The 15624-nt window shown below is 41.4% G+C and overlaps 8 protein-coding genes across 8 annotated transcripts; 5 read left to right on the top strand and 3 right to left on the bottom strand.

Moving 5' to 3' along the window:
• Nucleotides 1-46: 46 nt before the first annotated feature.
• Nucleotides 47-534, top strand: SS1G_12252 (predicted protein; the record flags this gene model as incomplete). Its single annotated transcript, XM_001587172.1, has 2 exons — nt 47-92; nt 371-534. 2 exons carry the CDS (start codon nt 47-49, stop codon nt 532-534), a joined length of 210 nt encoding a protein of 69 aa, XP_001587222.1.
• Nucleotides 535-919: 385 nt separating this feature from the next.
• Nucleotides 920-1293, top strand: SS1G_12251 (predicted protein; the record flags this gene model as incomplete). The annotated part of the gene is made up of 2 exons (XM_001587171.1): nt 920-962; nt 1196-1293. The coding sequence occupies 2 exons, from the start codon at nt 920-922 to the stop codon at nt 1291-1293; spliced, it is 141 nt and encodes a 46-aa protein (XP_001587221.1).
• Nucleotides 1294-2246: 953 nt separating this feature from the next.
• Nucleotides 2247-3794, top strand: SS1G_12250 (hypothetical protein; the record flags this gene model as incomplete). Its single annotated transcript, XM_001587170.1, has 1 exon — nt 2247-3794. One exon carries the CDS (start codon nt 2247-2249, stop codon nt 3792-3794), a length of 1548 nt encoding a protein of 515 aa, XP_001587220.1.
• A 1189-nt stretch (nt 3795-4983) lies between these two features.
• On the top strand, nt 4984-7313 carry SS1G_12249 (hypothetical protein; the record flags this gene model as incomplete). Its single annotated transcript, XM_001587169.1, has 3 exons — nt 4984-5136; nt 5195-5282; nt 5371-7313. The coding sequence occupies 3 exons, from the start codon at nt 4984-4986 to the stop codon at nt 7311-7313; spliced, it is 2184 nt and encodes a 727-aa protein (XP_001587219.1).
• Nucleotides 7314-7696: 383 nt separating this feature from the next.
• Nucleotides 7697-8739, bottom strand: SS1G_12248 (hypothetical protein; the record flags this gene model as incomplete). Its single annotated transcript, XM_001587168.1, has 5 exons — nt 7697-7932; nt 8034-8131; nt 8222-8405; nt 8465-8576; nt 8722-8739. 5 exons carry the CDS (start codon nt 8737-8739, stop codon nt 7697-7699), a joined length of 648 nt encoding a protein of 215 aa, XP_001587218.1.
• A 3182-nt stretch (nt 8740-11921) lies between these two features.
• SS1G_12247 (transcription elongation factor s-ii) lies at nt 11922-12973 on the bottom strand (the record flags this gene model as incomplete). The annotated part of the gene is made up of 3 exons (XM_001587167.1): nt 11922-11930; nt 11979-12740; nt 12839-12973. The coding sequence occupies 3 exons, from the start codon at nt 12971-12973 to the stop codon at nt 11922-11924; spliced, it is 906 nt and encodes a 301-aa protein (XP_001587217.1).
• A 393-nt stretch (nt 12974-13366) lies between these two features.
• SS1G_12246 (predicted protein) lies at nt 13367-13814 on the bottom strand (the record flags this gene model as incomplete). Its single annotated transcript, XM_001587166.1, has 3 exons — nt 13367-13596; nt 13629-13705; nt 13756-13814. The coding sequence occupies 3 exons, from the start codon at nt 13812-13814 to the stop codon at nt 13367-13369; spliced, it is 366 nt and encodes a 121-aa protein (XP_001587216.1).
• Nucleotides 13815-14006: 192 nt separating this feature from the next.
• Nucleotides 14007-14799, top strand: SS1G_12245 (Brn1; the record flags this gene model as incomplete). Its single annotated transcript, XM_001587165.1, has 2 exons — nt 14007-14372; nt 14425-14799. The coding sequence occupies 2 exons, from the start codon at nt 14007-14009 to the stop codon at nt 14797-14799; spliced, it is 741 nt and encodes a 246-aa protein (XP_001587215.1).
• Nucleotides 14800-15624: the final 825 nt, after the last annotated feature.

Genomic DNA, 15624 nt, shown 5'->3' with positions numbered 1-15624 from the left:
TGAAGATGGGGGTAGACAGACACAGATACCTATAAAATGATGAATGATGACTCTTTCCCCGGGCTCCGATGTCGCTGCTAGCTACCTAGTTAGTATGTATGTAAATGCTAGTATACAATGAATGATGTTTGGATATTACGAAATCACGAAATTACGGAGTTACGAAATTACGAGATTACGAAATTATGGATAGGATGGATGCGTATGGAGTATTATGCACGCCTTGAGGATGACATGTACATGTTGTGTTTATGGTAGTGTACCACCAGTGTACTAGTTTAGTTGCTTAGTTATTTAGTGACTTCGGGTACCTGGCTGGTTGCTTGTGACTACCTAGGTAGTTCTACTAGTTGATATTGAATTTTTATAGGGATGGAGAGTAAGAGGGAGATGGACATGGAGAGAGTAAGTGGGGGATTACTGGGTGGAGGTTCTAGATGTATGGAGAGGAGGGATGGAAGGGTGGAAATTTTGGATGATTTGGTTTCATGTGGAAAATACCTAGAGAGGACAGGTTCTCGAGTCATTTCATGAATATTTACACAGTACCCCCCTCATTGTTAAGCTTAAGCTTCTTCAAAGTTCACATCTACAGCTACAACTTCATCGTCCTGCCAGAAAATATGTCACGTTCCACCTGAATATGGTTTCTATTCCCGTTGTAATTTATCATCGTGAGGTATATGTTTAAGAGTGGAGTGTGATAGACATACCTCCTAACCGCACACACGAGTAGACTTTCGAACTCAAACACGGATTTCGACAACCAATCCTTTGATCACGACTCACGACATCCTATTATGGATACCCCATATCCCCGATCGCATTATTGAAAAAAATTGAAAGCATACGTCGAGAGTGAGATGGACATGACCATGCAACTAAAACGAAGGAAATTGCGAAAAAGAAAATTTTTATCATGTTGGCGGGAGATTTGATCGCTATAAGCAGTTGTAAGAGAGGTATGTGTCAGAGGTGACCGTGTACGTTAAGTATTTGCGATGTTGAAATAAGGTCGAGAAAATTTGTTTAGTGCATGGATTTGGGGGTGGAGACGAGAAATTTGGGGCCCAGTTAATTGGATCTAGTTTGGAGACGAGCCTTCCCTCCAAAGGTATTCTTGTCTGCTTGTAAAGGATATGAATGCCTTTGGAGGAAAGGTTGGCGTGTCTTCTGAATTTGTATCCTGGGATAGTGGATGTATACTACATAGGTGGTCCATGGGAGGAGATGGAGAAACAAGAATTTGCTCGTATATATGCCATTATGGTCATCATCGTTACTATGGTGTGATGATGATCGGTGATGTTGGCTTCTAGGCTTTGGGTTTTTTTATGTCTATATTGTGTGGCTCGGAGTTGAATGTGATAGATATTCCTGGCATGTGTTGAATTGTTTTAATGGAATACCGTTGATAGTAAGACCATTTGAAGAATAAGAATAATAATAAAATGTCAGATTTGATAGACAGCTACATTTCAGCCTTACGAGAGACGGACCGTCCGAATCTTTGTGTGGTATTACTAATTAGTAATCCTTTTTTGATGCGATTGAGGTTATACAGCTTACTGATGAATTGCATCAATCATGGTGATCCATCCATGTTGGCTTGAGAAATCGGTGTAGGAAGTTTGGAGTGAAGGGCGTATTGATTCGTGCACGGAGCTGAATGGCCCAATAATATTGTCAATGTTAGTATCCTTTTTGGTGCACTACAGACACACTAATCAATTAGTGTCACTTTCCCGCAGTTCACTCCCTCCCAAGAGCACAGACGGACGATCCATTTTGTTGGAGATGTCAATAGGAAGAAATATCCAATATGCATCAAGGGCGTGAATCTGACAAGCTTGACTCATATTCAAAGTTTGTCATGGTCATGGTCATGGATGATATTTTCTGAGAATACTATACTATTCCATTGAGGAAAACAGTACTAAAACATTTTATATATAAAGGTAAGTCATTGTCCATTGTGTTTCCAGAATTCGAAAAAGCATCAAGAGTCAAGAAGAGACGAAAACAGCGTCATCAATTTCTCATTTTGTTCAATTCGGCATCTCACAACCGATGTCAATACAATTATCGATTGCTTTCTTATCAAAGTTACACCCAAGAGGCTTCAAGGCGCATATTTCCCCGCATTTACCATATATCCAATCATACTTATCTTAAAATCATTCCTCCTATATCGCATAGCCTCTTCTACTTTGTCCAGCTTCTTTTTTCCAATACCTTCGGACAAAATGTCTGCTTCAAGTGCACTCTCTGGTTCGGGCACAATTGCTAGTTATGCTAAGAAAATTAACCCAACGAAGCGACCAGATGTCGAGATCCATCTAGATGATCATCATGATGGAAAGACCTATACAACATTTGATGCTTTGTCAGGCAATGCCTCAATCACAGCTCCTCATGATGCACAATTCGATGAGATCCAAATCACACTCGAAGGCGTTACTCGAACATATGTCGAAAACATATCTCAGTCCAGCGCAACATCTAGAACAACAGCCATTCACAGATTTCTGAAACTCATCATGCCAATTCGAGAAGCCGCATATCCTCAACCACGAATTGCTGAAGCCGGCAAAACATATATCTTTCCTTTCAACTTTGTCATCCCAGAACAACTCCTTCCAACTTCTTGCGCACATCCTTGTGATGCTGATCATGTCCAGATGGCACATCTGCAATTACCTCCTAGCATGGGCGATCGCGAAGCATCGATACTAGATGATTTGTCCCCAGAGATGAGCAAAGTTATATACTCAGTCAACGCCAAGGTAATCAAACACACCGAGATTTCAAGGAAGCCGATTTCTGTCGTCGAGGGTTCAAAGAAACTTCAAATAATACCAATGGTGGCGGAAGCACCTCCTATGAGTATTTCAGCGAATGAAAAGAATGATTACCTGCTATCGAAGACAAAGTCTCTTAGGAAAGGCATGTTTTCTGGGAAATTAGGAAAGATAACTGTGTCGGCTGATCAAACTGGAGCGATTATTCTCCCATCTCCTGGAAGTTCCTCGGTGGCCACAACAATGGCAACTGTCAAGCTACATTTTGAACCACACAATTCTAGCTCACAACCTCCCCGTCTTGGTGGTCTCGTTACAAAAATTAAAGTATCAAGTTTCTACGGCACCAAGCCGGCAAAATCCTTTCCCTGCAGATCGAGCATGACATTAAACATTGAACCTGCCCGACAAGTTTATCAGACGTCAGTTCCTCTCTCATCGAGGTGTGTTGAGCAAGTCTCGTGGGTGAAGCACTTGCCACAACCAGATTTATCCCGACGAGCTTCTACCGTATCATCAAGTTCGTCTGATTACTCAGACAACTCACAAATGTCACTAAAGGGAAAAGAAAAGATCTATTATACAGCCGATATTCTAGTCCCAATTTCACTACCTTCATCGAAGACTTGGGTGCCCTCATTCCATTCATGTATCACCTCGCGATCCTATTCCCTTGATCTTGCCTTGACCATCCATACTCCGGGGGCAGGCGTTCCATCCTCCTCGGTCAAACTTTGTCTTCCAATACAAATAGCATCTCAAGGTAGCCGAACCGCACCAGCCGTTCTTACTGCTGCAGAAGCTGCTGCTGAGCTAGCTAATGTAAATGAATATCTGATGCCAAGAATCATTGAAATACCAAGGGAGGACTTGGTTGAGAACAGTTTTTTGCAATCTAGCTTTACTGTTCCACGATCAGAGTTGCCTCCGAGCTATGAGCACACTGAGCACACTGAGCAAGCAAGCAGACAAGTTGATCCATCGAGGTGCTAATTTGAAATGGTGTGGTTTTGTGTGTTTTTTTTTTTTTTTACTTGAATAAGAATGGTTTAGGGGGTAGTAGGTACATTCTTCATACAGTACACACAAATCTGGGCGGGAGTTTGGGGATACTAAAATGGATTGTTACTTTTGGGAATTTGGAGTTTTGGGAATTTGCTGGGAGTCACATTTACGAGTACGAATTATACCCCATACTTAGGTACTTACCTACTTATAGATGAATAATAATAATATACTGTTCCACAATTATCTTCTTCATTCATTGATGCATCCATCGTAGGGGTTCATTCCCGCATCTTCCAGAAGCTCTCGAGTGATCTTTCTAATGTTCCAATGTTCCATTGTCTATGAGAATCAAATTCTGAAAATTCTAAACGCCCTCTGTGATTCAGAGACCCACTGGTCTTCTGACGCCGTGTATAGCCCCGCGCAACCCCACTAACAATCATCATTTCAGGGATGTTTAACACAACGCGTCTAAATTTGACAGGCTCACAGACTCTGAAGCTTTCTACAAGGCTGTTACTTGTGGGCTGCCTATCCTATATCACAATTATGCCATGCCATTATTTGGATACCCAGCCATTCCAAATACATACAATACAAATGTGCAAACCAACAAAAAACATAAAAGTCACGCATCATTTAAGAATATTTATCCTCAAGACCAAGTTGAAGACCTTCCCGTTGTCCTTCATACCCCTCATTCTTGAATCAATATCAAATATATATCATCTTTCATCGATCCTTGTACTACCACATTACCCCAGACTCAATCACATCCCACCTCACCGCTTGTCCCATCCATCCACCAGTTGACCCATATCACGGCAAAATCAGCCTACAAGGCCGATACCTGATGATTTGCCAGCTCACGCCTAACCATTAAGAATATGACTGGTGATGAAATTTTGCGCAGCAACATTCATGAAAAAGATCTTCCTTCGTCGTACAAACCATTGAATCACTTGATTCACGAATAATAATTGCGATTTCTTTCCTACCTATCGATCCTACATATGCTTGCTCCATGCTCTATCGATGCGGACAAGACAGTCAGGGAAAACGAATGCGATGCCAAAGCAAAGCAAAAGATACAAGAATATTCTTATCTAGATCTTATTGATTGATTGTTTTCAGAAAATCCAGCTCATACGATTTCGAAATTATCTTTTTGAATATGACGCAAGAGAAGCCACCGCAGCCATCGCAATCTCAAGAGGAGACTCCTCCCAACGTGGATCCAAAAGAGTTCTATGGGTATTTGTTTGATGAGAATAAGAGTCCGACGCCAGTGCTAAATGCGCTATTGAGGGGTATCGCAAATTATATTGTAAGGATGTTCGGTCCTGTAATGCTCACCTTGAATTTTATGCTTATGATTATCGCAGATAGAAAATGTTGGAAGTAAAGAAGATCAATTCTTAACGCCAGAAAAGTTGGCACTTTTCTATAAAGCTGTTGGTGGGAATTACGATTGTAAGTTCTTAGTGTTTGGTTTTTTGTTCCCAACGTCTTCCTTGTCTATTCGCGAGTGTTTGCTAATAGTTTCCGTTCTCTTACATAGCTCTTTTTGTGGAGACTACACATCCCTCGATATCTTGGATTTATGCCTCGATAGGCTGTCAACATACTCTGAACCCTACGAAAGATGATTTTGCGCCTCCTTCAATACCATGTCTCACTGTCCGAGGATTTGTGCGATGGCAATCGATAGAAATACTTTTGGGGCCCGAGGAACATGTATCTTTTATCCAAACCGCAGTACGAGATTTTGAAATCAAACACCCAACTACAGGAGAGAGATTTCCAGTAGATTTACCGAAAGAAGCGTTCCCATTGGTACCGGACGCGGAGATAGAAAAATGGCATAGAAGCTGTGCAGAGAAATTACGTCAACGAGCAACTCCAGATGAGGCACCAGAAGAAGTAACAGAAGAAGTACCAGATCAACAAGAGGATGTTCCCACGCCAGACCTCCCGCCTAGACCTAAAGTACAAGCAACATACGTTCACGTCCGACCTTCCCCCAGAATCCCGGATCATACACCAACTAATGGCGGTAACTCTCGCACCGGTTATTTCGAAACTTCTACTCGTGAGCCGCCCATTCGTGAATCCTCTTCTCGTGAACCTTCTGCCCGCGAACCTTCTGCCCGCGAACCTTCTGCCCGCGAACCTTCTGCCCGCGAACCTTCTGCCTATGAAAGTTCCGCTCGTGAACCTTCAACTCGTGACTCTACTACCCATCGGGCCGGGCGACCTATACCTTATTCACACGTTTCCGCATCTCGTCCTCAACGACCACCTCTCAATCGATCACCAACTCATCGAGTTCGTCAGTTTCTCGCTCCAGAGGAACCATACTCAACCCGCATACCTCGAGGACGTCATCGCAGTTTTCCCAATTTAAGCTCGCCCTCTTCAGAAGATGGGCCCGTCCACGCTCACGCATCCGCCTCGGATCCTCACCATCCACATCATAATGTCCCGGTACCCGATCCTCCACGTCCCGCTCATCGGAGACATAGTCATCCTCGGCGATCCCGGCATGCACCGATCGTCTCAGACTCCTCGGATTCTTCCAGCATTACTAGTGTGACATCGGATTCTGAAGATGATACGTCCCCTAAAACTCGTACTAACCCATTAAATTCATCTACAAGCGCACGGGCAATACCGAGACGCCCGCGAAGTACTTATATACCACGAAATTCTGGCCCGGAGAGTCCTCGGGCTTTTGCATTCTCGTCCACAGCACCAGGTAGTACGATGCCGTCCCCTATTTCAGATGCTAGGGAAAGGGAGAGAGAAAGGGACAGGCAGAGAGACATTGAGGATAAATTTAGACGGGGTCACTATCCCACTAATATTGATTTGAATGGAAATTTGAGCGCGCCATTTTTGGCGGGGAGGAGGCACAGGGAGGCGGAAAGGGCAATGATTGAGGTAGAGGTGGAGAGAGACATGGAAAGGGAGAGGGATAGAGGGAGAGAAAAGGGGAGAAGTGATAGTAGGGGGGTTAAATGGAGGGATTTGAGGAATATTCCTGAGATGTGGAGAAATGGGGGAAGGAGGGGTGATGGAGTTAGTCATCATGTCAGTGGAGGTAGTGGTGGAGAAAGTGGAAGGGAGAGTGGAGAGGGCAGAGGGAGTAGGAGACATAGTAGTCGAGAAGATAGGGGAGATAGGGAAAGAGAGAGAGATCGTGATAGAGAACGAGAAAGGGAGAGGGAGAGGGAGAGGGAGAGGGAGAGAGAGAGAGATAGAGATCGAGATGAGAGGGATCGAGAAAGAGATTACAAAAGGATGGAAAGTTCCAGGGTACATTCGAGACATAGTAGTCATGAAGACATTCCAACCAGGAGAATCAGAACGGAAAGAGGAGATAGAGAAAGAGATGATGAGTATGAAGGAAGGAGTTTTAGGGAAAGGGATAGAGAAAGGAGGGAAAGGGGTATAAGTCCTGTAAGAGGGGTTGATGGAAGGAAATATCCTGAATGGAGGTGAGATTTGGAAGTAGGGGAATGTGAATGTGTTTCTGTGTGCGGGAGTTTGCATGGATTTGGTTGCATATGGCATGGATTGGATTGGATTGGGTATGGATGGATATGGATATGGATATCAGCCAGCGAGCGAGCGAACGAACGATATTTGAATGAAATTATGCATTATGATTATGAAGAACTTTATTTACTCTTTGATATTATATCATGTTTAGCCTGTTTAGTCTGCTTAGCGAGATACCAGGATGAATAGATGACTTGTATTTGGGTTTGATGAATGAATAGATAAATAAATAAAAAAAAGAATAAAGTACTAGAATATCATATCATAATATAAAATGATTTTTTTTTAATAAAAAAACATTCACTCCATTAGTAGAAAGTTTGTCAAGATTCATCTCTGTAACAGTATGCCCAAGCCTTAACAGCACTCTCCTCCTTCTTAATCCTCGCTTGATATTCCTCCATATTACCCACACCCTTTGGCATTCCATTCGACATCAAACCCAATTCCTCCATCAACCCAGCTCTAATCTCCATACATTTTTTCCAAGTCCTTCTAGCCGTAACACGACTATGCCAGGCATCCACATTGGGAAATTCTCGGATCGGATTATCCTCTGCTGCACAGGGGGATATCCAAATAATGTGTCAATGCGATCATTCCACGGAGCGAAGATTATATCAGCGAATGTGTATTTGTCGCCAACGAGCCATTTTTTACCGGAAAGAGTGTCGTCGAGAACTCGGAGAATGCGTCGGATTTCAGTATTGTAGCGCTCTATGGCGGAAGGTACTTTTTCGGAGTGGAGGACGTTGAACCTGTGGTTTTTGTATATGGTTAGGTATTATTATTATTATTAATGGTTACAATATCGCGCTCCGGAAAACTTAAGGAAAGTCGTAGCTTACCAACCGCACTGTCCAAAGTATGGACCTTGTCCGCTCATTTGAAACATGAGCCATTGTGTAAGAATAGCTTTTTCTTGTAAAGACTCGTAGGTTAATTTCTTTTCCTTGTCGTAATGCTCGATTAGGTAGAGCACGATGGCACCAGATTCCCAGAGGGTAAGATTGGTGTTTGGATCCTTGATTGCTGTGATATATGTTAAATTGCGAATGCGAATCAACAGGATCTCTCTCCTAGAGTCGTACCTGGTGCTCTACCGTTGGGATTGAGGTCGATAAATGGTGGCTTTTTGATATCTTCAAAACGAACGGTCTTAATCTCATAGGGAATATTGAGTTCCTCGAGAACCATAATCACCTGTGGTGAAGAAGGAAATTAGTCATGTACGTCAGACTTGGTGTGTTTGTTCTTGCCTTCCAGGAGTTTGGACCCGGTGCTAAGAAAATGTCAGTATTCTTTATTCGAGTGAAGTAATTGCGTACAACTTACTGGTTATTCATACTTCGATAGGCTTGGTCATGATTGTGGTCGTAGGAACGTTGTAAAATCACAAAAAAAGAAGATTGTAATGAAGTATTCGAATCAAAGTGTCAGAATTGAAGTATTGATGAGAAAAAAGAGGGAGAAAGAGAAGCAGGAAAGGAAAGAAAAGGAGGTAAGATTCCTAACCAACTGTTGGAAAAGTTGCAGGAAGTTTCCTAGCTAGGAATTTGTTGCGAATACGAGGCAGGATTCCAAATAAACTGTTTGATAGTATGCATGGAAACGTGGTTGTAGATCACGGTGCAGAATTCTTAAAGGGTGCTGGGGGAAAAGATGAAAGATTGTGGATTTGATGGACAGCATTATAGTGACAAGACGTACCGATTTGTTGCACTCTTGTGGCGCAGCCTACTCGGTCTTATATTTACTCCAGTGAATTCATCAGATGCATTGGAGTGCCTACTACTATTCGGAGGTCTAATATTAGTATCCTGCTAATAGTACCTATTAGAATGGGTTGGTGGTCTTGAATCAAAGGAAAAGTTGCAGAGACAAGTATACCCCGCTAATTGTAAGATGTACTGATCATAGGAATGTGTATCTTATAATTCTTTAGTATATAATAATCTAGTATAAAATAATTCAAACAAAAAAATTATTATATGAAGTATGTTAAAAGAAAAAATACTTAAATAATTATCTAAACAAGCTTGATTAAAAAAGGTAATATATTTATTTACCTAGATATAAAAAAGTCTTCAGAATCTATAAAACGATTTCTTTTTCACGCAAATATCTATACATCTAGATAATTAAATTTATAATTCCTAGTCCAAAAGTCCTATAATGATTAACATTAACTCTTCATAGGTGCCTAAGTAATTGTCCTTAGCTTTGAGTCCCCCGTGGGAAGTTCCCCAAAATGCTTATTTTGAAACGCATAACAAAGCTGTGTACGACAGGAATAGTCGCAAGAAGCAAGAAGAACCGTTGAAAAAGCTAGTTGAGACTTGCTCAAGAGGTTTGCAAATCGGGTCAATATTAACATCAATCTACGATACAGCATGGCCATGGGTATCCATGGTATCGAGGAAAGACGGTGAATGACGACAATTGAGTTGGCTGTTCCTAGAATCATTTCAACTCATACTAAGAGTCTCGGCAGCTGAGTGGTGAATAGGAAGGAATTACTTTCGAAACGGACGCGGTCTTGAAACCATAAGCCGCCCTCTTCTCTACAAGTTTTCCGGCGCTAAAGACTATCCCAGTGATATATTGTCCCGGATATCTCGAGCTGCGGCTTTCTGGATGAAAAACTATGAAACTGGGATATATCTATCACCGGGCAGATTGCATTTGAGATTGTAGCATTTTCAAATTATAATGCTACTGATAAAGTTCTGTATACACTCGTATACATCCTTAACGCTGATGAAATCCCCGGTTATAGAAACTTTGATCAATTGCAATTTGATGTGCGGGCGGCCTTAGAAATGCTGAAGCAGATAACTGCGCCTCATTCTTTTGAAGCTTTTAATAGTGATATTAATATTGACCTCTTAATCCACCAGAAATGCAATGGAAGCTTTCTCGCATCGCCTTCTGCAACATTCGCATATATAAATCTCATAAACTCATCTAATTTGGACGAAGAATCAAAACAATATCTCAGATAGAGTTTCCAAAATGGCGCAAGTAAAGTATCTGGATGTTTTCCAAGCGCATTTCCTAATTTTACAGAGCTTTGGCATAGGAAAGTGCTTTAAACATATGCTCTGGAACGGAATCCGAGAATCTCAGCAAATTGCAACATTTTGATCATTTTACTGCATGACCCTGAGATCGATCAATATGCTACATAGATACCTGTCATTGTTTCTTATCTGCATAAAAAATGGTAAAGAGGTTCATTCAAAGATAAATGGGTAAGTCTTTGAATGAAAGCCCACTTGGCAATGCTAACATCAAGTTGGAATACATTCGAAGAGTATCCCGTGATGCATCCTGCACAAGCACTGAGCAAGTTGCTAAGGCATAAAAGAAACGACTTTCTTCGAGTATATCTAAAGACGTGCTTGCAACAATCCCAATGACTCTCGTGCAACTGGCGCGGAAATTCTTACAAAAGCAATCGAATGGTAGCTCATGGGCCATCGGTTCATATGAAACCACAACCCATAGCATTCATGGTCTAGTGGCAATCTACTCACTACACATGTTCAAGCTTTCAGACCCAATAACGCTCAATGCACTCAAAATATCTCATAAATTTCTCCTTGGCCAATTTGATGGCAGTGGATGGAGCGCTCAACCTCTATAGATAGAGCAAGCTTGTTCGTTATTCATCGAGCGTTTTATCAAGGGTATATTGTATTTCAGCAATCTTTCTGTCGAGAAGATTGCTCGCTGAGGTTCTTCAATGTTACAAGGGCCCTCGACGAGCATACAAGGGAAATCCCAAAACTAACTATTGATTTACCCCTCATTTATGTATTGATATACTCAGATATGAAGTAAAAAAGTAATAAGCGATATGGATGGAAAATTGAGATAGAATGAAAGCAGCTATGTACTGGGTATGAATGGAATTTGATAGTGATAATGATATTAATAGTGATACTTTCATTTGATCATTTGATCGGATGATGGAATGTGGGAAATGATTATGATATATTGGTGCCTAGACAGATGAGCATTGAACCTACCTAGTAGGTATAATTCTTTTATTAGAATTAAGGATGTTACTACTTGAGTTCTTGATGCTTCTGCTTGCTTTTGTAGAATCTATCGGCCCCCTGTTTGTCTCGTTCTGTTTGTACATGTACATGTACTTTATAGAGCAGAAGTCAACACCAACCTTATTCTTTTTATTGTATATATATTGTTTAAAAGAATTACCGTTCCCTTCCACAACGACAAAGCTATGAATCAGAAAGAGAATTAAGAGTTCTATCGTATCAATTCAGTTGATGTTAACACAAGGAGCTCTGTATGTATCACGTGCCACACACCCATCGTATCTCCATTTACTCAAATGCAATTATGTGAACTCTCATCGGCGAAAACAACTCACAATCTAGAAAAGATTGTGGGTGGTATTTCGACTAAACTCCATGCTTAAAAATGACCCTGATAGCAAAAATTTCACCTATGCACTCCTTTAACACAAACCATCCATAAGAAATCGAGAAGAAGAAACTTTCGTGGAGTGTTGGTCGATCAAGAGAACTGGAGAATAATTAGACTGTGAATCTCAAACACTTGGATAATACATACCTTCCAGCGATGACCACAAACTTGACACTCGCAAAAAGTCGTCATAGGTTCATCTGCACTGCGGGTCTGTGCTTGTGAATAGCTGACTTTCTTTTGATGACACTTTCCACATGTTAAAGCATCACTAATACTCTTCTCTGCCATTGGTACCTGAGCCTTCTTCATGTTCTCCATCTCCAACAAATCATCCTTCTTCTTCATCTCCTCTGACTTCAGTTCCTCATGCGTCATGACCACAAAACGGGCTGGTTCAATGTCTCCTGACATAACTCTCTTACGTAACTGTGTATTGGATACTTGCTTGAGATTTTGAAAAAGGGAGCGAAGTTTCTCCTTATAATCCTTCGTCTCGCCTCCAAAATGGTCGAATGCGGCTTGCTCGACAGCCATCGCCTTGATAATAACATGAGTTGGTGGTTCCTCGCATTTAAAAGCAAGACCATTATACATCAAGCCAATGCAAGCATCGCGAGTTGGAAGACCCGTACGCTTTGTATCGACTTTATCAGTTTCCCATCTTCGTTTCGAGGAATCGCCCTTGAAAGCTTTGGTGACTGGAGCGCTGGGCGCGGATGCGGGAGAGGAAGTACCGTTGCTGCGAACTGCGGGAGAAGATCCGGATGCCATCATTTTTGCCTTGCGCTTTTCTTTTTCGACTTCGACGGTTTTTTTCCACTTAGTGACAATTTCAGCTGCGAGCTTGGCAATGTCTTTGTTCGCGTTTCCTCGTTGTTTGGCAACTACCATTCCCGCCTTGGTTGCCTATAGAATAAGCTCTGTTAGTTGGCGTGTTGAGGATTTAATGGAGACACAAAGACCCCGAAGGGCTTGTTTAGGAATGTAGCCGGTTGTAGACATACCCTAAGAAGTTCTTCCGTGGCATTTACATCTCTCTTCAGAGTTTCCATAATGGTTATAACATTCGCTGCGGGCTCTTTGTCATTGATAGCCTTTTGAAGAGCTGAAACCCGCGAGGTAAGTTCTCTTTGATCCATTTTGAAAGAAAGGAGATAGAGGGGTTTGAGTATGCGATGGTTGTTTTTGTTGTAGACCGAAGAAGATGTTCGTCGATAGAGTAGAGTCGGATTGGGACAATGCGCAGGATCTATGTCCGTGAAAGGATCGTATTGGATGCTTAAAAGGTAGCCAGATTAATTACAAAAGAAAGTTTGTCAATGAAGGTTTTGATAATTATCTTGTGGAAGTTTGATGATTAAATATCACAAGGCTGACGTTGCTACCAAAATGTTTATGCACGGACCAACTGTACACACTTCCCCAGGAAGCAGAGAAGTTTCCATCGTCACTTCATAAAAAGCTGCTCAACATTCTGCATCATACTGATACAGCCATATTTATTCTTTCCTTAAAGATATGACTCGATGGACTCAATACTGAGTTCGAGTGTTGAATTCGGTATTCCCTACAAGTTGAAATTCAGCTGAGTATTCAAGTCCTGTATTTGGACTATACAAACTACGAGCAGTGACAATATTCAGAATGTTTGATGGCTCCATGCTCCAGATAGAAATCTTGACACGTCCGCGGAGATTCACTTCTTTCTCGGTGAGAGTGGGAACAGGAGCAGTGAATAAAACTTTTGCTTCAGACCGAGATACTTTGCAAAAGGATATATGGTTTGACTTTAACCCCAATCTCCACGGCGATGAGCCTGTCTCCCGATTACCTCCACAAGGATATTGCGGATATCGCGGAAAGTTCCACAACTACATATGCCATATGCGCAATGAGTTATCTATGGAGTTTAGGTCTTTACGTGATAGCCATGGTAATTTGAACTCTACTGTCTATGCAAAGTTGCATGGTAACCGTCATAGTTTGACTCACTATTCCACCAACTGAGATTCCCGCTTGCTTCAAATAGTATAAATACAACATGTTTTCCAACACTGTTTGACCATTTGTACAGGGTCGCTCAAGCCTCTTGACCAATTCTCAAAAGATCACAACCATCCTATCCAACACTTCTCATAACCTCACTCCCTTCTCCCACACGATACCCACACAATGCAATCACTCGCCGGAAAAGTAGCCCTCGTGACAGGTGGAAGCAAAGGGATTGGTCGAGCAATCTGTTTTCGCCTTGCAAGCCAAGGAGCAAAAGTAGTCATAAACTACAGTAACGACTCTTCCGCAGCGAATAAGGTTGCGTCACTTATAGGGGAGGAAAACGCTACTGTCATCAAAGCTGATGCTGGAAATGTTGAAGAGATCTCGAAATTAGTTGATACTACAATTGCAAAATATGGAAAGATTGATATCTTAGTCGCATGCACCGCGACTATGAAATTGAATGAACTGGATAATGTCACCGTTACGGAGTTTGACCAGACTTTCAATTTGAATGTCAGGGGACCTCTATTTCTTGCTCAGGTAGGTACGTTGTGAATTTGATAGTAGTAGAATGCCTTGCTAATAGTCTTAGAAATCCGTTCCTTATATGGCACCCGGCTCTCGTATTATTTTATTTTCCACAACCCAATGCCACGCTAGTACAGTAACACCAAATTACCTTACATACATCATGTCAAAAGGCGCCATTGAGCAAATGACACGAGGTCTTTCGAAAGATCTCGCACGAAAAGGTATTATGGTCAATACTGTAGCACCAGGACCAACATCGACCGAACTTTTCCTCAATGGGAAGAGCGACCAACTTTTGAAGACGATTGCGGGCTTTAACCCGCAGAATAGGATTGGTCAACCAGAGGAGGTGGCAGAGGTTGTAGCATTTTTGAGTAGTAGTGCTTGTTCATGGATGACGGGTCAGATACTTAAAGTAAATGGTGGTATGGCATAATTTTAGACAAAGTTTTAAATCCTACTTTTTCTTAACTCGTTTAGCGAGCCTTGTATTCCGTATGACTTGTGAAAACGAGGTAAGACTTACTATACTTAAAAGGCATAATCATTCTACATCTCTATTCTAACCTTTTACAAATACTCAAAAGCTAGGAGTGTTCCATAGCAATAACATTGCATAATTGATTAATCACCAGCAGTCTCTATATCTCCTAAATAACACGCCCAAGCCTACGTACCTCGCTAAACAGCTCCCGCCTCCATGATCCTACTTCCTTTCGAATCCGTCATTGTACACATATAAGGATTTTACTCCTGTTCTTCCTATCATATTTATCCTCCTTCCTATGCCTTTTAGTTATATTTACTTTGATTATACTGTTTCCTTTTACTTTATTCCCTTCTCATTTCTAGAAAAATTCGCCAAAAACTTAACTTCAAGATTTATTGGATTTAGATTCATGTTGATATTCGAACTCCTTATTAATTTCCTTTCCTTTTGTGATCTCCTAATCCTTTTTCTTTTTATTTTAGGTTTCCCCAAATCCAAATCCAAATCCAAATCCAAATCCAAATAAAAAGCAGATCTAATCAATTTCGCAACTCACAGAAAATCCCCCCAGGATAATATGAATAAAACGTGATTTGATTGTACCTAATTTCAATAGAATGAAGAATAGGAGATGCTTTATGAATGAGGAGTGAGGAGTAGAAGAATATTGTATGTATTTGTGTATTGTAAGATCTTACGAAGGATTTGGGAAATCTTGTTGGTGAATGCATGCATGTATGGATGGGTCGATTGCTGACTGTTTAGATTTGA

The sequence above is a fragment of the Sclerotinia sclerotiorum genome, genomic scaffold (genome assembly GCF_000146945.2).
Source record: "Sclerotinia sclerotiorum 1980 UF-70 scaffold_19 genomic scaffold, whole genome shotgun sequence".
Classification (NCBI taxonomy): Eukaryota; Fungi; Ascomycota; class Leotiomycetes; order Helotiales; family Sclerotiniaceae; genus Sclerotinia; species Sclerotinia sclerotiorum.
This window is presented reverse-complemented; position numbering and strand designations above follow the sequence as displayed.